At 32.4% G+C, this 26052-nt stretch overlaps 1 protein-coding gene across 1 annotated transcript in view; it reads left to right on the top strand.

The window, feature by feature from the left end:
• The first annotated feature begins 5993 nt into the window (after nucleotides 1-5993).
• The window catches only part of L (zinc finger protein Lobe), an 82098-nt gene continuing 62039 nt past the window's right edge, over nucleotides 5994-26052 (top strand). The window contains exons 1-2 of the mRNA XM_085947304.1: nucleotides 5994-6096; nucleotides 24481-24677. Coding sequence (XP_085803430.1) covers nucleotides 5994-6096; nucleotides 24481-24677 — 300 coding nt within the window. The remainder of the gene's footprint in view (nucleotides 6097-24480; nucleotides 24678-26052) is intronic.

Raw genomic sequence — 26052 nt, forward strand, 5'->3', positions numbered from 1 at the left:
ATCGTTTAGTTCAGTGGTTTCCAAACTTTATGTTACTACGTTTCCCTTTTTAAAAAAATCCAATCATTGCGCCTCCCCCCGTTTATTTCATCAAATAATACAGACACCATTTTAAATAGTCAACAATGTACTAATACAAAAATATATAAAAAGAAACAAGGTTTTACTACTTTTGTTTTTCATGCGACGAATGTGCTTGTTCATTAGCACAGTCAATTTCAATAGTAGTCAATCCAAATTCATCATCGTTCATTGACAAATGGATTCTATCATGGGCCCTATATCCGTAAATAGGTCCCTAGGCCAGGATCTTTTAACCACATATTTAAAATATTAAACAGTCCTGAAACAAAGCAGCGCCGCAGGCGACTTTTTTGCTATTAATAAAATAATGTGAAAAGTGCATTAGCAAACTAACCAAGAACTCAGTAAATTGATTTTTGTTTGCTTCAATATATATGGCGCAGAAATCATTATTTAAAAGTGGAAACATGACGAACCTATTTTTTTGTAATTTTGATTTCCAAAATTTCCAAAGCTCTTAATTTTTTTACGAATGCCTTCATTTTGTCTTTTTAAATCAGTGAATTAATTAGTGGTCCTTGCATTGATTTATTCACTCATTTTTTTTCAATCAAATTGACAAGTTTAGCAACAAAATTATCGTTCTTAGACAAATTTGCCTCAACATGTCAACATTATGATTCGACCCGTTTTATTTCATTTTTTCACAAGCCAGCGCGCTTCACAGTATAGAAGTGAGGTATTATAAAATTAGTCTCCATATTTTCAGACAGGTTTGCAAACAAACTTTTATATGACTGTGTAGTTTATAACTTGCGGCCGTTTTATAAACTATGCATTTGCAAACTGCAAACATGTGGCTACATTAATCGTGTTAAACTTTTCGCGCCTCCCTTTGCAACACTCCGCGCCTCCCAGTTTGGAAATCGCTGGTTTAATTTATAGTTTAGACTTTCGTACGTACAGGTTATATCAAAATAATTATTATTAAAGCTGGTTGGAATTTGGAATTGGAATTGGAATTTCGTTGGAAAAATTTGAAATATATTAGATGGAACTAAATCGCACTACTCATAGATGGATCTTTATGTATTAAAAGCAACAAAGAGCATTCAACCGAACTTTGTTATACTTACCTATGTGACTATGTGAGTTTGAATCTCACTCTTACTCAGTCCAATTTTTTGAGATTAAATCTTAAATCATTATATTCGGTATATTATAATAAAATAGGAATATGACCAGTTCCTAATTGATAAAATAAAAATCAGTTCCTCAATTTATTGAATAAAATATAATATAGTATACTTAATGTATACCTACTTAAGTAAATTTTAAAATGTGGTGGATCTACTCTTTTACTTTTGGTCAAATTTTATGAGCGTTAAGAGCGTACCTACATAAGTGAAACGGCAAATAATTTTCAACTGTATGTAGAACAAAATTTCGACCGCGTTGCCATTCGGAGAGCGATAGTCGACGTTTTTGCACGTCAATTTGTTTTGTGATGGCATCGGGGGAATATATTCTTAAATCGTGTAATGATGACTAAAAAACGTTCCGCATGTACTTGAAAAAGAAAAAATGTCAATGAATACACTATTATTATTACGAATATAATAATAAACATAACATAAAAAGGACGCATGTTGAATTTTTATGTCAAATTATATTTCGTTCAGCTCGCGTCATTTGTACAATCCGCGCATCGCCTAGTCTCGATCTTTTTAGACCATGCCTCAGCTGAAGTATAGCCTTAAGGGATAGTTGTTTAAAAATCGTGTTTAATTAATGAAATTGTCCAACACGAAAAAATCAATTTAAAAGTAGAATACAACAGTTATGGATATCTGCTTTAAACAATTGGTGACCAATCGATTTCACGGCGCGTAGGAATAATTGTTTAGGATTTATTATTTACGCAAAGGTGAGCATCCAAATCAGAGGCACTTGACCATTTGATCTCGGCCGCTTGATTGACTCCTCATCTTGACCGTGACGGGTGAATTGGTTGAGTGGTCTCCCGGCGCACCTGTCCCGGGCCGAGTGCCCACCGTTCGCGCGAAATTGTGGCCCGGAGATGAGACCAAACGTGCAGGTGGCGCGAAATTTGGTGCGTGTCACGCGTCATGGCGGAGAGAGCAGGGGCGGATTACCCACACAAGTATGCGTAATAAATAATTTTTAATAAGACCGTTAAAAGTTATACTTACTTATGAGTCATTGATTTTTTTTATTATAAATATTATATGAAAATGGTATTAGGTAAGTAGGTACTTAGTAAATTTAATCGCCATTTCACACTCGTCACTGAAGCATAGGGCAATCGCGACATTTTCGTGGTCCAGCTTTTGACATGTCGACACTGCAGCATGTTTATCGCTCTTGTATCACCATGTCAGATGATATCGGGCACGAAGACTGATCTGATAATCATTAAAAACATTTTTTTTTGATAAAAAGTCAAACCAAAATTTAGATTTAAATACACGTGAATATGATAAGACATAATGTAGGTACCTCTATTGAAATAACTTGATATTCATGGTAGGTAGGTACCTAATATTACTTTTAATGCTACCTACCGTATCGGTAGGTACAAAAAATAAATTACCATATTCACTCCATTCCGGAGTATTGTATTATGATCCTTTATAGACTGGAGGTTAGGTACCTATATTAACCAGATTAAAAAAATAGTATTTCTTTAGTAGGTACTAAAAAGGCGTAGGTACTAGTGCAGGTGGTCCACGGGTACAGATGTGGCATATACCTAATACCCGAAAATAATAAGATTGTCAGCAATGAAGTTACATAACCTTTTCAGCTGTGTGGTGAAGACGCCATTACACGTAAAAGTCGTTTTTCAAAACATTTAGGTTTGACTCACCTGCATTTTAGCGATATAGTGATAGCGATTCATCATTGGTCACTAGGTATCTGATACAAATAAGCCGACCAATGAATGGCTCCGGTTACTTTACAAAAATCTATTAGAATTTAGCTCAAAACATATTATATCATCATTATAAATGGCAAATTAATGAAGGTTAGGTTAGGTTAGAACCAATAAAAAAAATAAAATTGAAATCGTAAACAACTTATCGGATTGTTTTTGACATAAATAATTATGTCATATAAATACTAATTGGTAGCTAATTACAGGTTTTGAATAATTACTATCTAGATTCTAGACTCTAGATAAGTACTTAGAGTAGTCTAGATAAGTATAAACCTACATAATATCAAGCTTAAAATGTTAACTAAATAAATTTTAAAAAATAACGATTATTTTAATTTTGAGTATTTTTATGATTTCGTACAAAAAACCCTAGTTTGCCACTGCTAAGGAGAGTTAAATAATTACCTGTGCGAAGGGACCAAAGCACCTGTGCGTTTCACTTTTGGGTGCCTCGAGAGGTGCTTATTATAATTCCAGCCACAAGCGTGACTTCAGCGTAACACACTTACCAAAATTATTGCTACAAGGGCTTTTATTTAGGGCTAATTGGGTCGTCAGGACGTATCATCTGCCGAGTAAAATAATGACGGCAATGTATTTATTACATTATACAGTCTTTGTCACAATAATAATAGCTATAATAATTCAATATTACCTATTCGAAAATATATCACATTAATAAACATTTTTTTTTTTTTAGAATTTTTAATAACCATGTCCTTGCTTTTTCGTACAAGGTGGTTGTTAGTAATTTTGAACAATCACAAACACCCAGGCTTTGAGAAAAACACATAAATGTTTTTGTCATGACCGGGAATCGAACCCAGGAACTCTCGGGTGGAAGGCGAGCGCCTTACCAACTGCACCACGAAAGCCGCCTAATAAACATATTATTATTATATATAACTATTGTAAACTTACTAGGTACCATAGATATCTCACGGGCTCTAAACCTTTTTTGAATAATAGTATTTACCTAAAGAAATCTGCGAACCCCCGCTACATTTCATCAAACTTTCTCACAATTTTTGTGTATTCGCAACAATTTTTCATCGGTAACCAGTGACGTCCCGAGACAAAATGCCGCCCCTAGGCAGCGCCAAAATGCCACCCCATTTTTTATACAGTATTTTTTTTTTATCCTTTAATGACTCCAATATCTAAGAAATGTGTTGTAAGGATACATTACTAACAAAATATATATTATTAAATCTAATCTAAACGCCATTTCTACTTCACTAGACAATATTGCGAGTCCACGGTTTTAGATACATTCAAAAATACACCTGACAACTTTGAAAACTCGCGAGTGACTGGCAAAAATATTTGGATAAATTAATTAGGTAAGTATGTACCTACCTATAATTCGCAAATCTGCACGTGTAATTGCTGGTCATCAAGATCGTGACATCTAAGGACAACGGAAGTAAACTAGACATCGTGAACCCGACAAAAAAATACATCCCTGTTAAACCTTTTATGTTAATTAATATATTTTGTTTCCAACCAGTGAGCTGAATTTTTTAATGGAAAGATATTTCCGTTACTAAGTTTAGGTACTTACCTATTGCTATATATATATCTAATGATTCAGCACGATTTTCCACCCGTTGAGTAACTGCCGCCCCCAAGCAACGCTCAATCTGCCTACTCCCACGGGACGTCACTGTCGGTAACTGACTGTTTGTTTTTATTATGGATGTATTAATCTTAGCCTTTTCATTAAGCTTATCCACTAAAACCATTTGGTCCTATTGTTCGTTGTTTTTTAATTTTTCGGTAGACTTAGTTAATCGTGTGTTGATTTTCAAAGTAGGTATCACTTATAAATTTATTTATTTAAAAAAAATATGAATAGGTAGAGGAAAGACAGATTCTTCTGGCATTAGGTACAGCCACGACGAAATCATGTTGGAACGGTGTTGGTGTTATTTGAAATCCACGATACTTAGGGAATACCTAGAAATATGAGTCGCCTTCACTGCCACAGTGCCACAAGAATCTGATACTATTCTACTTAGGTACTTACATTAAATTCCATCCGAATAAAATCCATATTCGTTAGACATTTCCATCGCATCATCGATCTTATAAATTAATTTCGATATTAAATTTTGGATCATTGTTAACAATAAAAACACCTTGCCACTCCTGATTGCATATAATTAGAATAATAGGAAAGAATCAATAATAGGAAAACATGTAGTTTATTGTAGGTACATAACTGCGAACATGTAAAATTGTAAAACTTTAAAGTTGAAAGTTGGTACCTAATTAGGTTACATTGAAATGAAAACATTATACTTAATTATATATTAATAATATTACCATATGACCGATGATAAAGTTTTGACATGTCCGCTTATGTCGTTGATCATGGGGTTGGCAAATTTATTATTTATTTATCAATGTGTTTAGAGGAAGAGCGTACTAGTTTGAGAAAGTGACTTAATATCCATTTCTCGTGACACAACCTCTATCTGAGGTGGCCAAAATAAAAATGTCGTAGGTACGGTAAAGATAATGATAATAACATAACGTCCAAAACAAATATAAATGTTCAATTATCTCAGAACTAGTATTTTTTTAATGTTTCACTTTTGCTCTTGGGTAGGTAGGTACCTAACGATATAAAAATGACCCCAAAGTCGTGAGATTTTCTTTGATTTTAACGATGCGTACTAGGGTTGATTTGAAAGCACTTAAATTATTACACATTTCACCTTTTACATGTTTCCTACGTCTTATTTGACATGGTTTTAAAAAATCTATAAAACCACTGTATAATTAGATACGTGAGTATATATCTATAGTATAGAAAAGCATACCACTAAATTTGTGATGTCCTTTCCAGTGTATCTTTAATGATTTCTTTCGAAGTTAAAAAAATATTCTTATCAAAAAATTAAAGTGAACTAATTTAAAAAAAATACTATTTATATATTATTCAATGTGAAAATAAAGAACTGGAAGACATGTAGTACGAGTAGAGTGAAATCACATAGACATGATCATGCTATTCAAAGGAAACAGCAGTCGTTTGGAACATCTCATTGAAAAAATTCAGGCTAACAAGGAGAATCACGAGGTTTCGGCTGACGACATAAAAGGTAATAAATATTTTTGTTATATATTATCTACTATAATGTGGCTAGGTAAAAAATAAAAATAATAAATAAATATTAAAAAAAAAAAAAAAGAAAAGCAAGAATCTAATCAATTCTAAACGATCGATTTAAAATTTACATTAAAGATGTATGCTTTAAGGTTTTCCCTGGATACTACAATATAACTACTATATTATGTACCTATACTTATATATATATATTAGTATTTTTTTGTATAATTAGTATGTAGGTACTTATACTTATATTATTAATAACCATGTCCTTATATCAGTCCTATGCGACACTTCTTTTACCACGGGAAAAAATCTCGACTACAAATCGCAGTCCTCAGTTCCCAATGAATACGACAAAATATTCATCAGAATCACCTCCGCCTTGCGCTACTTAGAATTTTCCAGGGTTTTTGCAAGGCGGTTTCATAGGCCCTGGCCGAATTCAAATGCCCGATGCGGGTAGAAGAACAGTTTTCAATAAGGCATATTCTCTCAGCCGGCACAATTTTCATTTGACTAGCATCAAGTAGAGTAGTTTGCGTGCCAAAGTCCTTAAGAAATCTCGTTAGTAAATGCGAGGTATCCATAAAGGCATCTAGAAAGAAAGAAAAAAAAAATAACCATGTCCTTGCTTTTTCGTACAAGATGGTTGTTAGCAGCGCTCAAAATGAAAAAGTTTACGTACCGGAGCGCTCGAAAATTTTCTGATGATATTAACAAGGTTATCAAATTTTATGTGTATATTATAAACATAAGTGTGCTTATGATTTTTTGTTATATCTATGGCACATCTAGCTCAGACGGTCGAATTTATTTTGTCCGTGAGACGGAGCGATAACTTTACATATTTCACGAACCGGAACAGCGCTCCGGTGCATTCCGGTCCATTTAGAGCCCTGGTTGTTAGTAATTTTGAACCCAGGCTTTGAGAAAATCACATAAATATATTGTATCCTCACCGGGCGAACCCAGAGCTTCCGGATGGAAGACCAGAGCCTTACGCTCTGCACCATGAGAGCCGCCGATATATATTAGTATTATTATTATTATTATCTAGTCCTATATGTTTTAAAGAAATATTTTTTTTACTCTGAAAAATAAATTGAAGCCAGATAAATAAATATAAAAATCTAAATAATATATTTTTTAAACCTGATGATTTCAATGCTTTTAAAGAACGATATTTTATAGAATCATTATAATATTATGTTCCTTTCGATTTTTCGATTTTCTTATACCCCGCTCATCCCCAGAAATTGATGATCACCTAGTGTCTAAGAATACAGGAGTGCCAAAACTAAATACATATGAATGACATAGTATTTAAAAATCCACTTTCACTTGTTTCAGTAATAAACATTTTTATACAGTTTGTATATAGTAGGCAGTGAATCCTATAAAACAATAAATCAGGCATACCTAATATGGAACTTTTTCGTAGATACTAACTAACCTTTATAAAATGGACATTTGGGCCAGCGCTCGAAATGGAAAACTTTATGAACTGGAGCGCTCGATATTTTTACGAAAATGTTAATACCTAGTTATCTAATTTTACGCGTATTTTACAAAAAAAGTGTGTTAGATTTTTTGTTATATGAGACGGAGCGATAATTTTGGGGATTTTATGAACCGGAACAGCGCTGCGATGCGCTCCAGTCCGTTTCGAGCCCTGATTTGGGCTCATCTAAAAGTTGGCACTTAATGGCATATAAGATCGCATGTGGCGTGAGGGCCACAGGTTTCCTACCACTGCAATACAATTTAAAATTCTTGTGTGTATAACAGATATTTTATTATGTAGGTAAGTAGGTACTTACCTAAGTACCTACCTATATTGATAATGTAAAAGCTCTTTGTTTGGCATGAATAATTGGAATAACTGCCTACACTGTGAAAGAATAAAATATCACTTAAAACAAAAACAATTGGTTGGTACAGCCGCCCTCTCGAATTTATAAAAAAATCTCGAATGAATAAAATATGTTCGAAAAACGAATACATAAAGCGTCGAGGTTGAACGCCCGCCCACCGTTTTCAGCCGCCTACAGCGTAGACCGTCCCGCCCACTGCGGCCGCCCTAACTCCCCGCCTACGCTATTCAGCCGCCCGGTCTGCCTCGGGCAAAAGTCCATTAGTATGACAAACTCTGTTTAATTATTCAACAAATGCACCGGGACTCTAGCTCGGTTTTCTGCATTTTGTGCCTACTGCCCAGAGGTTAAAATGTGTCACCCGACTCCACATCCACTAAAAGGATGCCAGATTCTCGGATAACCATCGCAATTAATGTTCACATTAGACATAATGTTCAATAAAAACCAATGGTTTTCGAATGTTTTATATTTCATTCGATTGCTTGTCCGGTACAAACCTTGCAATCGATTTTTAATTAACTTCCCGACTAGCTAGACATTTTAAACTTTTAGAATATATCAGAACACGATGCCAATGCACTTTTTTAATACTTTTAGCCATCTTTATGTAGAACTGAATTCATTTTCAGTTAATTCTGTTTTGTATGAAAAGTTATTTCGGAAGAGATCCGTAATCCAATCCACTATTATTGGTTGCTAGGGGGGGGGGTCCTAGCAACTAAATTATTAATATATATGTGCGTTACTATGTAAATCAATATGAGTGTCAAAATGACATTTCAGTATTATTCTATCAAATACACTTTTTTGATCGTTTAAGCTAGTCAAGTCAAGTTTATATGATTCAACAGAAAATTTAAAAACGTTGTATTTAAAAAGTTCTTTTTATCTTGCAATTATTACGTTTAAGTTTTTAGATCAAAGAAAATGGACCAATTATTTTTTACACTGATTTTTTTTTGCTTTTACACGGATACAAAAAACGAAAAGTATTATTAGGTAAATACGTCGAATCAAATTTTTGCCATTTCGCTAGCCTACTATTGGTTTGTGACACAGACCAATTCAAATAACTTCAATAATTAGCGGGAAACGAGCATTACATGTACACATGCTTACTACTGCGATTGCGTTTGGTTTAGAATCAAACTTTCTGTTGGGATGTTATTATATTCAGCTATATATCTTATTAATAGTGATTTTACATGGCACTTATACACCGTAATGCTTTATTTCACGTTTTTGTTATGTTCCATATCCACAAAATGCACAATATTTTTCGTTTTTGTGGATATGGAACAAATTATGGATATGGAACAAACCAAGATAATATTTTTTCCTATTTTTGTATTACAACGTGCGTAATATTTCATTGTTACTGTGTTTTCATCAATAATAATGAATACATTATAGGTCATTATATTTATTATTTAATGCGATAAGAAAAATTGTTACAATAAAACATTAAAATAATCTTGGTAGGTAAGTAATTATTGAAAAAGGACATAATAGAAATTTCTAATAATAATACGAGTACAATATCATCGAAAAAAATAAGAAATATAAAGGGAAATAAGGCAATTGAACGAATTATACAAAAGTTTTTAGAAAAAAAAATCTCATTAATTATTGCTTACAGTGCAAATAATGCTTTGAAAAAATCCTTATCATTTTGTGACTTAATGTTAACGATTTTCTTGTTTCCTGTAGGAACATACTTTTTTAAAATAGGAATTTGAGGTAAAATATTGCAATTACTATTTTGTATACGAAGTGGAACCCATTTTTTTCTAGAGCTACTGGAAGGGGTAATTATATTACGATGAATCAAATTAATTTCAATGAAGTGATCATTGAAATCCTTTCGCCATTTCACATTGGACAGAAGAGATCATTTTTCGTATTGTAAATGCTTTAATTTTGTGATTTGAATATTGGTAAAATCATAAGAGACTGCAATGACTTGGTAGTCGAAAAAATCAGCCTCCAACATCAGCTGTACAACTTAAAAAAACATTTTTTTCCTATGAAATTTTCAATATATCTAAGTACCTACCGAATCAATGAAAATGGAGAATAAACCTCCCAATTTCTTAGGAAACGTTCAATTACGCTATGATCAGTATCTAACTTTTGTAATGTTCCATGCCCAGGTTCAGAAAACTTTTGTTCAATTACGTTTTTACGGAATTTTTATTTTGAGGTACCTACCTACACATTTATCCGATCACAAAATTATATACTTAATTTATGGTTGGAATGTCACGAATGATCTGTGTCAGTATTTTGATCAATGCACTTGCCAAAACATTTCCAGATCTGCCATTTAGGAATTCGTGCCAAATACAATAATTGTATACAGTTTTATTTATATTGCAATAAGCTGTAAAATTAAAGACATTCAAAAAAATTTGATACGTTTGCCTTTGGAAGAGAAAAAAACATTTTCTAAATCAAATGTTATCAGAAATTCTAGGGGAGATGGAGAAAAATCCATTATTTACTTTAAAACTTATATTTATAATAATACAATACAAATCACAAACAAATTAAAGCCAGTCAAACGTTATGCATGACCTAACTAAAATGTAACTATGACTAAATAAACTGACGAATTTGCGTATTGTTTTGTTCTTTGTCCACATTCTTCCAGGTAAAATGCGCAATGCCATTGGTCGAAAAGGATATGGAACAAACCAATACAACTTATAATATAGCGTAGCGAATTATTAGTATTGGTTTGTTCTATATCCGGATATGGAACAAACCAATCCAATCTTTTGTGTTATTTTTATGGATTTGGAACAAAAATATACTTACAACTAGTTTATTTCAATATTTTTTGGTCTTTTTTCACTGGATATGTAACATAACAATACTCAATGATCGTTTTACGTAAAAAAGTTTTTTTTGATAAAAGTGGTCTGTGTCACAAACCAATACTAAGCTAGCGATTTGGCGACTCTTAATATGCATATTCATGAGATATGCGTGTGTCGTGACTTAAGTAAATCTACTAAGTTTATATTGATTGGTAGGTGGGTACCTATACTGCAGTAGCGAAGGGCGGAGATAGGTTGTTAAGATCCGCCATAAATAGTGAACATTAAACTTAGTCATACGTATTTGTTTTTATTGAACTAAGACTACAACTTACAGATGGTGTTGGTTAGTATTAAAAAATCAATTAAACCCTGCCTAACCAAACTATAATAGTTTTGGTATATTTTAAGCGATACGACAAAATTGTGCACACTTTTTCATTCATACTTATTTCGTTGGATTTAGAATACATATTACACGTGGGTATGTTTCATTTTTTGAATTCATTAAGCCCTGCCTAATATAATAGATAAAAATATTATTCTATCTATAAAATATCTAAAGTTATGTATAATTTAATTCCATAATTTTAGAATTTTTTTTAGGTAGACGAGTATTTTTTGACTATTATCTATGAAAACAAAAATACGTGTGACTGACAAAGTTTAATGTGCACTATTTATGGCGGATTTTAAGAGTCTACCTCCACCCTTCGCCACTGCTGTACTGTACCTTTTTTCATCATATGTACCTATCATGGCCCCCATTTCCTGAAGCGGGCCCCCCTACCTATCGCTAAGGTCAAGAGCCGTGTAATGTTCTACTGATAGTAACCCCCAAATGGTATTCTGTGGAACTGCAGGGTTCTGTGTAAAATGAAAGTTTTTCCGAGATTTTTGACATTTTTAAACAAATCAACTTGAATTATTGGCACGGTATCATATTATTATAGAGCAATGATCGCGACCCCCTTTTGTGATAGCCAAGTAACATGCGGCCTTTCACCGTATTGGATAAATATACATTTTTATTATCCAGGAAACTCTAAAAATAATTATAAAATAAAAGTTCATTTGTGAAATAGCGCCGCAGGCGACTTTTTTACTATTAGCGCAAATTTTTAGTGTGTGTTTATCTCGCTTAAGTGATCGACCCGCCACGCCGGGCCCCTCCTAAGCCCGGGCCTTCAGGCTAGAGCCCTGCCAGCCCCCCCTAGGGCTTTTTCAAATGTAAATTTGGTCTTACCTGTCATGCATCATGCACATAATTATGCAGTCATAATTTAATACACAATAATGGACTTTATTTACCGACCTGTAGCATTTATTTTTTTCATTCGAGAATTGATTCTAACGCTAATAAAAATTCTAAGCAGGATTCTCTGTCAATCAATTAAGTCAACAAACGTCACTGTAAATCAACAACCGGTTTCATTCTTAACATTCAATAGAAATGAAGATTGAAGCTTCATAGCTAAGTATATAATATAATATATTGTAGTTTAGTAGGCAATACTTAATATCTACCTACCTACATTATCATTCATATATATTTTTTTAAACCTATCCTAAGAAATAGTACCTATTGTTATTACTGAAAAGTAAGTAGGCGCCTAGGCATTTATCTGTAATTCATTTAAACGTAGTCACAGTGATTGGGTAAGAGTTATGTACCTATATAGTAAGAGAAATACTCTAGATAATATGAATATTAATTAGTGGAAACTTCAGTAAAGAACAGATTCAAGACACTTCTTCACATAACAAACGTCCAATAATGAGATAAGATTTAGTTAAGGTTAGACAAGGCGAATTTTCGTTTAGTTATTATTAATGTTCAGACGTTGTTTAAAAGCTATGTCAAGTTTGCGTCGAAATATTGAATAAATAAATGAAGTAATTGTATGTTTTTTATACCAACTGGATATATCGTTACTTTTGTAATATGTACCTAATATTTAACTATTTTTTAAATCATTTAGAAATCATAATTAGGCAGTTGAAGCGAGTCTGCCAAAGAGCCAACACGTGTTTTTGTGCCAATTTTTTTCGTTTATTTGATCGAATACTTAAATGTAAAATTACAAAATATTAGATACTTAAAAACTCTATGCTTGCAAATCTTGCAATCGAAAAAATAAATTAATATCTACATTTCAGTACGAATATTATGATTAAATAGCACGTTTATAATTATAGATTGAGTACATATACAAGAAATAGTTATGTACATACTTGAAACTTTACAACGATAGCATGAAATCTTACATTCGTGAATTTGCGCCGACGCTGTATTACGAATTATTTTGCGACTTAGGTACCTACTAGTGGCGATGGCTCCATACTAAAGCCTTCTAAGAAAAATAGATGTCTTAAAATTAACAGACCCATCTGTCGTTAGAATCTTCAAGTAAATTATTTTATTAGGAATTCAGATTCACGTGACCTCAGCCCCGTCTACCGAAATGTATGCAATACGGATGGCTCGAAAGGCTAAAAGACTAAAACCTTTGCGGATAATATTATTGTCTATGCCTGAAGCTTTGTCCAAAATATTTATTAATAAGAGGATTAAAAAAAAAATCTATGGTATTCAATCACAAATCAAATAATATAGAATGTCTTTAAAAATAAATTTTATCTAATGATTTTTGATGTGTATGTTTAGGCAAATACACAATAATCTAAGCTCATCGCTCAATTTTATTTCGTCAGTGAGATATTGAAATTTCTACAATTTAGTGTGTCGTTGTTATTAATGTATTATCTTCTTATATCCCGTAAGTGTACCTGACAAGTGTGTTTTTTTCTCTGATCTCTATAGCATATGTCTTTCCAAAAGTCACCCTTCGCCACTCGTAGATGCCTAGCCTTTACGTACTTATGGTTGGTTCGTAGATAATGAATTAACAATATTAATTATCCCATAGTTAGGTACCGACTTATTTAGATAACTACTAGGTAGATTAGTTACTTAGTTTGTTTTTTGTATGAGGTAGTTAGTGGTAGACATTGTTTTCTCACGTCAATGTGTGTATTGAAATCCTAGACAGGCACTGAAGGCCCCAAGTAAATGGTTTTCACCCGATCCACATAAAAAGTCTTTTAGGCATTAGATGACTACTTGACAATGTTTATTTTATTTCGGTAAGTAGATACGTAGGTAGAATCGTACATATTATTATTTGTAGGTATATAATTAGAAAGCTTTTTTCTGTTCCAAAGCTCGTGCTAAGAATTGCAAGGCAAAATATCAGTGACGTGCCGTGCCGTCTATAGATGCCGTAGATGCTTCGCATCCCCAGAAATAATTGATAGTAGTACTGTCCAACAAGAACTTCTTGGTTACGTATTAAAACTGTGAACTAATAAGCTCCTCCAATTTAGTCGACGACAGCGCCTTTGGCTTGTGCCTATATCTTGATGTTGGACGTTAGTAATAATATTAGGTTAATTGTGAAAAAACGTAACATAAATTTTAACTTATTTTTTTAAAAGGTTTTACATTATTAAAATTATTCAGGTATTTATTTTCAAAATATGTTTATCAGAACCACCGGGCTGCGACGTTACCTAACATACTTTATTGGCAAAATAGATAATTATGTAGCAAATAGTAGGTTAAATGTATCTTTCAACAGCATCCCTACAAGCAAATGTCACAATAAATGATTTTCGATACTTTTGATACTTTGATTTTACTTGTTATTTTATCAACTAAACGTTCTTCTCTGAATGTTTGCTGGAAAACAATAATGCAAAATTCCATTTCGCTTAAAAATGGCAGTTTGCTCCGATTTTAAATTCGAATGCATAAAACCGATAAATTTGATAATAGCAATGTGCTGTGAAGCTTGTCAGCGAACAGTTCCACGGGAATGATTCCAAATTTGAAAAATTAAAACGATTTCGTTAGGCGGCGCCTTGTGGTGGGCGCCGGAAGCTCCGACAGCCGCATAAAAGCACAACGCTCAGCGTGCCGTACCTACGTGATGTGAATCTAAAACGTTTTCTCTAATTTGCTCTCAATTTTTTGGTATTTATGTACATTGAAAAATTATAGGTGGGGTACGTGGTGATGATGTCAATCCATCATTGCGTGGATGTGGTAACAATTGTTTTTATTATGGACCCGCGGGAGCAATAAATTTCAATACTGTCACAAGTAACTGCTTATGAAAATATTCTTTGACATTTTTTTTCCAAACATAAAGAACATTAATTTTAATGATTCACATGTCTCGTTTATCAAGAATATTCAGGATTATGGAAAGGAATTTGTATGTATCAGTACATTGCAGACAGTACCCCCACGGACAGGCCATGCGTTGATTAGAGGGGCCACGGCCCCCATAAGGGGTCGGCTGACAAGGCTATAGCTTGGGGGCCCGGGCTTAAGGGGGGCCCAGCCAAGTGAGATAAACACAGATCACAAAATTGCACTAATAGCAAGAAAATGTCGCCTGCGGTGCTGTTACACTTCAAGCATACTAACATTTTAAAACATTTGTTTATGCGATGCAATTTTTCATTACTGTCGATATTCGACAAGTAGTCCATAATTGTGCATAACAACATAAAAGTGGGTGTGTTAAAAATGCTCTTAATTTTACCTCGAACACCATTTGGAATATGCAACTGTAGATCATCACACTGCCTTTAACCTTAGCGATAAGTAGGGGGGCTCGCCAAAGATCCTAGCCTGGGGGCCCGCTTCGGGATCCATGAGAGGGGCGTAATATAAAATACGGCGAATAAAGAAACGAATACAAATATTACAACTTTTGAGAACAGTGGTGATTTTCCTTGAAGCAGAAAATGCGATCGCTTCATTAGAAAGTATCGACATCTTAGTTTAAAAGATAGCTTAAAAAAATCTGACAGCATAACGTATTGTGATGACGGTTAATCTCACAGACAACATTTTCAGAAATGGTTCTTTAAACCTGTCACCACCAGAGAAAACAAAAATAAATAATAAAATAAGTATCTAAATATATATGCAACACATTTTCAGTTATTTGAGAATAAATAATTACAAGATAAAAAGAACTTTTTATATACCACGTTTTTAAATTCTGTTGAATCATATAAACTTGACAATTCTACGTATTAATAATTTAGGACAAATAAGACAATTGTAAACAAATCATTTTTTTTGCTATTTTGCAACATCAAACAAATATATACTACTGAAATGTCATTTTGATTTCCATAGTAACGCTCGTATATATTAATAATTTAGTTACTAGGACCACCCCCTTAGCAACCAATAATAGTGGATTGGATTACGGATTTATTTCGAAATAACTTTTCATACAAAACAGAATTAACTGAAAATTAATTCAATTATATTTAAAGATGGCTAAAAGTATTAAAAGAATGCATTGGCATCGTGTTCTAATATATTCTAAAAGTTTCAAATGTCTAGCTAGTCGGGAAGTTAGTTAAAAATTGATTGAAAGATTTGTACTGGATAAACAACCACCGGACAAACAAGAATACGAGCTAAGAAAAACGTGGTAAAATGAAAAGCGAAGACATTCTAAATGTGTTCAGGGGCGGCATTTTACCCAGGGACGTCACTGATTGCAGTTGAGGCAATCTTTCCGAATTAAAATAAAATAAGTAGGTACCTAGCATTTTATATTTTGACACACAACACTTATTTGAAAATAATGATGTTCTGCTTTTAATGAGCCAATTTGTTGTACCTACATAGGATACCAATATTTGACAACGGTTACGGTGGCTATTTATACGTATCAATAATTGTAGATTAATGGAACATTAGGGTTTTTAAATAAATGTTGCAGGCAATGCGCAACATGTAAATTGTACATATGTATTACATTTTTCCGCTGCACAGTTCACCGTGAGCTGCATTTTCAGAAAGAGATGGCCGTATAGCATTGACATATATACAAATTCGTGTGATTCGTGGGACAACGTTGCGGACAAGTAATGTGTCAATTTTATTCGATTCAATAAGTTCATTAATTTGTTATTGATTGGTGTAAAATATCTGATAATAACACTGTTATTATTATCAGATACCTATTTGATAAGTATCGTTTGAGACTTACTAACACCTATTTTGTTCAGTATTTCTCATGTATTCCAGTGGTTTTTATTACGTTTTTTGTAACTGTTTTGTTTACACATCAATTTAATATCAATGCTATAGGAACATAAATATGTTTTCGATCTCACGGTGAACTGTAATACGGCTTAACTTCATATGTTCAATTTTCCAGTCATGATTTGTAATGCCTCATAGGTACCTATTAAAATAGTTGTAGTAGAGCGGAAAAATATTGAAATCTGAAAAATAGTTATAAATAGTATAAAATCATGAAAAATCATTCAGCTAGAATTATTACAAATTAATAAAATTATACCTACATTCATAATATCTAATCATATTACAACATAAAATTATAGAAATCATAGAATTACATTCCTTGATTAAAACAATGGCAATATAAGGTTCTTCCACTATCTAGTTGACCCTAATTATACTTTTCCTGTATGTAGGTACGTCCTTCCTTCACTCAAATGATCTTTTCGTTACAAGCTATAGTTATTTTTATAAAAAATAAATTTTAATTTGATTTATTGTACATAATACCTACATTTATTTATGTCAGTAGCCAATTAAATAAATGGGTAACTATATTAGATTTAATTTGATGACTTCTAACTATAATAATATTATAACAATGAAGATGTGTCATTTTATTTTATATCCTTGAAACCAAGTATACTATTACCAGCCTTCGTTTGAAAGTGGTCTGGAACTAATATTAAAAATGTATTTAACACATCTTTACCACATTTAAATCATGTGACATAAGATAAGTAGGTACGTGACAAATCTCACCATGTGAGCGAAATATGTATTGTAAAACTGTAATTAGGTATATTTATGTGGTAACACTGACAAAAGGTACATGTTGAAGGAAGGTGAGCTGTGGTAAGTAACAGACAAAAAATCATAAAACTAGAACAGCCATATTTACGGAACTTGTATTTGTATTTTGTGTCATGTTCAGTATTTAATATTAACTGGTTCAATTTACTGAACATTAAATATTATACTTTACTATTATGCATTAAAATTGATATTTTTCAAAAAACTTCTACGACTTCGTAAAATCACAAAGCCATTACACAATACGAGCACATACGTATGCGTTGTCGTTAGAAGCATGATTTGTCCATAAATAATGAAGTAATCAATCCATAGATCTCGAGGATAAATAGCAAAAAACTATATATAAAAAATACGTTGGACTATCCCAAACCTTCGTTTACATGTGTTAGTAGAATATTCGGTGTGTGTAAATCATAAATGGAATAGGTACTATGCAAGAATACAAGTAAATTCAATATACGTTTCGCAGAATAGGTTAAAGACATTTTTGATTAAATTATGCAATAATTAACCTGTTTTACTATCTACATTTATTATTAAATGTATTTTCATATATCAGACGCTATGCCGAATAGGAACAATTATTATGTAAAGATATGAACTTAGATTTTTCATCAATGCTATCTTTGTAATAATTTAATATAGGTATATTTATTTATGTATTTACGAAAGAATTAAAATATATGAGTGGGGCAGGAGCAACTCGGATCTCATTTTCTAAGGCGGTGCGCGCTCCGGCACTTGTTAAAGTACTACTTATCAATATTACATTACACACAATAAGTTAGAATCACGTGAATATAAAAAAAATATATAATAGTATTTTTATTAAATATGTAGCTAAGTATATATATTTATATCTACTCTGATTCAAGAGAAGTGAGGCGGTGAAATTCGAAATTTTTGTTGCGTTCGCATTGAACTATTGATGAATGTGCTTTTTGTGATTAATATTTTAAATACCTTGCAACCCTTATGACACTTATTTATTTAGCACTACACCAACTACATCACTGAGTCCGCAGGTACGAGATGTCTTATTTATTTACTTTTGAGCTTCGGCTGGCAATACTATAGCTAACTAAGTTGATAATAATGTTAGACGTTACCCAAGCAAGTCTTTACTACAATTTTTATTCCCACGCTAAATTGGTAGTGTCATTCATAGTAGATCGTTAAGAGACATGCCAAACAATATTTTATCAGGATAATGGGAAATAATAATTCATTATTGAAAATAATATTATTCATCTCATGCGAATTCCTACTAATAATTGCGTAGTTTTTCCACATTGTAATTATTATTTTATCTGATCCAATTCTGTAGGTCTAAACAGTAATAGATTCTTAGGCTATCTACCTAACATACGTATAAGATAACTATGTCATAATAATATTACAGTGGTTTTTACATAAAGTTTTTCAATATATGAGGCAAATTTCACTAGACAGTTCCACTAGTTTTGGAATCAAACTAGACACAATCCATGCATATAATATACTATAAATTATAATATATCTGCAGGATACAATATTCCACGGTCCAGAACCTAACCTGCCATTAGTGAAGCCAATTAGGAGGATTTTTGGGTCTATTCTATACTTATCGACCGCTAAAGTGATAAAGTGATAAATATTATCAAACTTAGGGTAGGTTTGTATCAAAGTACATATTGGCACTTATTGTTACAATTACAATACGTTTGTTGTAATTGTTGCAATACGTGTTATATTTTAACAGCACGCGTCTTGCTGCTGTTAAAACATAGCAATTATTGTAACAATTACAACCAACTTATTGTAATTGTTCCAATAAGTGCTAATACTTTAAAACAAATTTTATCACTTTATCACTTTATCGGTCGATAAAAGTATAGAATAGACACACTGTTCAACCAAATCGCTTCGGATGTTCATATATTATTTCATTTGTTGTTTTATAAATTCTTAAAATAGGGTCCACTTAGCTCATTCGGTGTGCTTCCATGCTTAACAGTTTTTGTACCTATTTAATTATTAGGTATACTGCATACCTATATTTCTTTCTTCTTTACGCTGTTTTAATAATTTTTGTTTGTTTTTTAAATGTCATGTTGTGAACGTTTTAAATTTATAATTTCTAATGTTCACTGTATGTAAAAATAAATAATTTTGTATTTTAATTTAAGTCTTCGTCACTGATGATGGCTACAATGATAATTATCTTTTGTGTAGAAAAAAAATAAAAGAATGCGGCATTATGACGTAATATAACGGGTTTATAAAAAATATTGTTGGTTGCGTGTCCCTAAGATTAAACTGAAATCTCTCGTGATCTAAGAGTTTACGAGTAAATTGTGCGTTGACCTCACCCTGTCGTATTATGTCACATTTGATTTCCTCAAAATGCCGGCGAGTCTAAATTGGCTAATAAAGCGATTCAAGTGGCGCCAGTCTTCTTCCTCTTTAAGGAGACGATCCTGCATCGTCAGGATCACATCCTGGCGCAAGCAATCATCATAAGCGATTGCTGATTATAACGATTACACGATGATTTTATTCTTTGGCACATGTAGTTTTAATATTCTTCCTGTCACGGAAAACTTACTGCGCGGCCAATAATATTATATCATTGCCTCCAAACTATAAATTTCATATTTAAATTATTTCAGATTTTTTTTACACCACTTACCTATTTGTTTACTTTATGGATGCCGTATTAACGAATAGGTAGATGTAATTGTGGTGTAACTTATTATTTTTTTTCTAGAGTCTAAAAATGATGAATTACAATCAGTGGCAGTTTTAGGCATGTAGAGGTCCGGTACGTTAATTAGTTTTTAGAGGCTCCCTGTCGAAATATTGCCTATTTCATAGTTGTAAAAAATATAACAATAATTAATTGTAATTATGTTGCCAGGATTAAAAAAAAAATACTTCAAATACAACCGTAAAACAGATCACACAGAATAATATTAAAATATTCGTCAAGTACAATTAATTCTTCTTTTCTTTCGATCATGTCCGATCCTAATAGGATCATATGGGCCTCCACAGAGCGGATATTTTGTATTAAGAGATTTTTGTTTTTACGAGAAATATATGTTAGCCACTTGCTCAACCTATTAGGTTACTCTGTTACCTATACTCTGACTCAAAACACAAATTGACAAAAAATATGTGAATTTGTCAGACCCAGGATTCGAACCTGGGATCCACACTATTATAAACCGATGTGAAAGGCGCTCAGTCGTTGTGGGCAGCTATACAATAACAAAATACACTACTTTAAATTTTTTTTTAAGTAAGTACTTACAATAGCATAAAAACAGCATATGAAATAATTTTGAAAACAATTTATGTAAACACCAGAAAAAATATTTAATGCAGTGCTTGAGTGCTTGAGTGTCTGAATGGAGGTATTGAACATGTCAATTAAATATCTATATGGTAATAAAAACTTTAAAAATACGATGATCTGGGTATAATAAAACATAGATTCCTAATCGTGAAATTATGTAATAATAAGTAATGTGAAAAATATTCGCGCACCCCATAACATAATAACCCCCAAGACGTACCTCCCCATATGAGCACCTAATAAATGGAAGTTCCTTTACGGAATATAAATGGATTCGTATTTATTATCGGTATAATGTAGGGCGGAATGGAAGCCTCTTGAAGGGCGGTGCGGGCAGCCACGCGTGCTAGGGCGGCATTACCGCCACAAATTGTGATTGATCGGGCGGCTGAATCTCTATTATATTCTATGGTAAACTGCGAATCATCACTGTGTCACTAACTTCTGGATAAATTGAGAGATATCTTGTAAGAAGAAATCTCACTGGAAATACTTTGGAAGGAAAGCAAGATATAAAATAAAGGGCGCCATGCTTATTTATTCAATAATAATAAAAATGTGTTAATTTAAAAAGTTTAAAACACGACGTAAGAGGCACGCCAGCAGAGAATCTAGCGGAAAAATTCGAAGCTTGCAATTTGAGATTTTTTTGATAATTTACAATTTCAACTGTATAAATGAATTAATATGTATCTGAAAACACTAAAAAGATTTTAATTTTTTTTAAATTTAAAGATAAACTTCCAATTGTAAAAAAATGTATAGAATTTAAATTCGTTGCAGGGTCACATCTTATTATTACATTATATTTTATGGTCATATTTATTTTTAAAATTTAGTTTATTAAGTTTTCAATTTTTCGTTGTTTAGATTTTTGACTAATTCAGCATTTTAATATTTTTTATATTTATTTTAAAAAACATCGATTTTTATAAAAATATAAATGTGTATAAGTTTGATTTTTTTTTATTATATCTATAAAATATTAAAACGATGAATCAGTCAAAAATCTAAACGACAAAAAATTGAAAACTTAATAAACTAAATGTTAGTAATAAATATGACCATAAAATATAATGTAATAATAAGATGTGACCCTGCAACGAATTCACATTTTATTACATTTTTTACAATTATAAGTTAAAATTTAAAAAAAATTAAAAATCTTTTAAATGTATTCAGATACATATTTATTAATTAATACAGGTGAAATTGTAAATTATCAAAAAAAAATCTCAAATTGCAAGCTTAGTATTTTTCCGCTATCTTCTCTGTTGGCATGCCTCTCCCCCTTAAATTAAAAAATAATTAATATTAAACTATTTAATATTAAAACCACAAAACAAGGAACTACAAGTTGAATTGAAAAAGTACCATTTTAAAACCAAAATACACATTGTTTGTTTAAAGGAATGCGTTTACTAGTCTCATAGCTCTCGCTATTGGTGCCTGATTGAAAAGTCTGACACGAGGAAATAGTTTTCATCCAGATCCATCCTGTCATGTGCTGTGACTATGGTGGACGTTCCATAGAGATTATCTCTCGGGAAACTATCGCCTATGTCTCCATAGGAAGTCTATTTTTTCCGGTGAATGGCAGCACATTTTTTTAAAGGCATAGTTTCGCGAATATTTAGAGAGCGCGGTAGAAAAAACTCAAAATGGCGCATGAAAGTTAAGTTATTGTGAATTATTAAATTTAAGTCAAGTCAGTAATTTTAGTCTTTAAAATTTGTTAGTACCTACCTATACATATCTGTTACATTTTATAATATCAATTAAATGATCCTTTGAAGTATGTAAGTACTAGATATTGTGTTTCAATTTAATTAATACAATTATTACTGTCTTTATTAAAGTACCAGCCTAATCATGGCAAAGTCGAGTAAAGCGTGAGAGCATTTTATTGTGAGAGTAATCAAATGCCTTAAAAATCGCCAGAACATGCACCTTTTCACTTATAACTAAATTTCCCTTATATTTCACATCAAACGTTTTTTATAGATTTGACATAAATGTTAATATTTTTAAAGAATATAGATATACACATATTCATATTACACACTTCAAGAAGATATAATAATCATGTAAAACATCTTCGTATATAATATATTATAAAGAGTATATAGATTCTGATATAACAGACATAACATTAAAACATATGTCGACGTATTACAAAGCTAGAAACATGTACCCATGTATTACAGTGATACGATACAAAATGGTTATAGATCAAGGGTTATATTACTTTTATCACAATATATATCAAAGGTATTATCTTATATATATATATATATATAATATTACTTTGCGCATCTAAATTTCGCGCAAAATTATTTTGGCGGGTAATAAAAGTCGCAAAATGGAAACAAAAAGCCACCCCGCGTGCGGAAAAGCGCGGGAAAACAAGACGCATCTTTCGCGACGCTGTCATTTGTCAAGATTTTCGTTTCACCGGAATGATACGGCAAAGTGATATTTATTTATCACTGCGAACGTATTTGATTCCATTAACGCAATGTGGAGTTTTTTGCAGCTTGTGTTTTACATTTTGACAGAGCTACTGCATATACTGGGGTGGCAACTTAATGTTTATCTTGGTGACATATTTTATTTGTTTTTTTTAATGTTACATATTGCTAGGGTTACCATATTTTCTGTCACTGATAAGTACGGATACTTAGTCGACTTGAATGGTGTCTGTAGGAATCGAAAATATTAAAACGAAGACATACATATTATATTAATTGTTAATTACCTAATGTTTTTTAAAGCACACCGCTTCCAAATAAAAAAAAATATATTTCAATTCGATTTAATGCTCCATCATTATTGAATATTTTAATCTTTTCGAACATAAAAACTTTGAAGCTACGTCATCACAATATATATTATTATTATATATTTTGTTAAACTGTTTCACCTGAATTTTGGGTTTTTATTTACATAATATAACGAATCTTTGCAATTAGAATAAATAAAACTGAAAAATGCGATTAATAATCATTAAAATTTTTGACAAAAGTTTGTTTTGGAAAAAACTCCAGCAAGTATGGTAAACTTATTTAAGCACCATTTATGTTGTATGAAGCTAATATTAACTAGGAACCTTTTTAAGAAATGCCGTTAATGAGTAGGTAGGCTAAGTAATTAATATAATTATGTGAGAATTTCAAAATTAAGACAACTTTGCCTCAGTATTTGATCAAAATAAAACATAGTAAATCTAGTACATACCTAATCCAAATTGTTAATAATAAACAGGACTGGTTTCGTCAGTTTCATTGGAATATCATCTACTGACCATCATCCCCTAGATCCGGTGAATCAATTGATAGTTGAATTTTAATTATATTGGGCAATGTATACTTAACTAACCTTTTATCCGTTGTTTCAGACGCCCTGGGGACGACGCCGGGCAGCTCGTGGCGGTCGTCGACGCCGGAAGGCGGGTCGAGGTCCCGCTCACCGGCCAGCTCGGCCTCCGAGAGGGACCTCTCCTTCACGCTGGGAGCCACGGAGCACACGCCTTACCAGTGCCAGTTCTGCGACAAGGCGTTTCCCAGGCTGTCTTACCTCAAGAAACATGAACAGGTTAGCAAGCCATTATGTCAAATCTTCAATGGAATATTGTTGAAAATAGTATCGGAAGTTATTTAATCTATATAACTAAGTATCACAATAAAAGAAGAGTGGAGTATAGTATTTGTGCGCCATACTTATTTAATATTTTATAATTCTCAAAATGAAACACCTCCTTAGAAATAGAGACACGTATTTCGGGTATGGGGCGTATGGGTACTTTACCAGGAAATATTGTGGTGAAATATATTCAGAAAAAAGTTGATATCCTCGAAGTGTGAGTATAATTTATATAGGTACGTACACTCAAAATCTCTCGGACTGACATGGTGCCTAATGTTGTTGTTAAGCGAATGGGAAGAACTTAGAAGTTATTTGGAGCAAATCAATTAGAAGACTACATTATGTATGTAACCCAGTACACGAGGTGACGAACATTTATAATTTACCAGTTCCTATTCAAGGAAAATATCAACTAGGTATATTATATTATATGGCAAGGAAAAATGCTGCAATTTTTGGTTAAATAATCTCTGTGATTAATGTGAATTCAGCTCTACCAAACCTATTTAAGCACAGTCAATTGTATGTTGAAAATTAGGATAGTCAATTTCGCGATTAGTATTTTTTTTTGTTGTTTTGTGGTTATCATTCAGAATTGTGCATTATTAATAATTAATTTATTAATAACTAATAAATTATGTGAATATACAATTTTACCGAAATCATATAAATAAACATAGTTTTCACGGATGAAATATTTATATAGAAATTTAAATGATTGTACACAGTGGCGCACCCAGGATTTAATATTGGGGGGGGCCCAAGGAGGAGAATATAAATTAGTCCCATAGGCTCTTTTTCTTCTTCACAGCCTAATTTCACGTTTATTGGTTATTTGTCTATTGCACTCGGTGTACCTACACCATGGTCCCCACGTCCTGAAACGGGCCCTCAGGCTAGGCTATTTGGCGGGCCCCCTACCTACCGCTAAGATTAAAGGCAGTGTGAAACACTACATTACCGTTTTTCAAATTGTGTTTTAGTTCAAATTAAGGGTACTTATACAGTGAATTATTGGCGATTTTTAATACATCTACTTTAACAATGGAGCTGTCGAGTATCGATACATAATAATCAAAAAATATATTGCACAATTATATAATTGAAAATGTTCATAGTCATGAAGTATAATAGCGCCGCAGGCGACTTTTTTTACTATTAAAGCTAATTTATGATGTGTGTTTATCTCACTTATCTGGTCAACCCGACACGCCGGGCCCCCCACAGCCCGGGCCCCCAGGATAGAGCCATGTCAGCCCTCCCCAGCCATGACCTACGCCACTCCGGAATTCGGGTGGACACCGAGAATTTTTTGACAGTTCCA

The sequence above is a fragment of the Rhyacophila brunnea genome, unplaced genomic scaffold (assembly GCF_057557595.1).
Source record: "Rhyacophila brunnea isolate RB1 unplaced genomic scaffold, BYU_Rbru_1.0 scaffold_2, whole genome shotgun sequence".
In the NCBI taxonomy this organism is placed as follows: domain Eukaryota; kingdom Metazoa; phylum Arthropoda; class Insecta; order Trichoptera; family Rhyacophilidae; genus Rhyacophila; species Rhyacophila brunnea.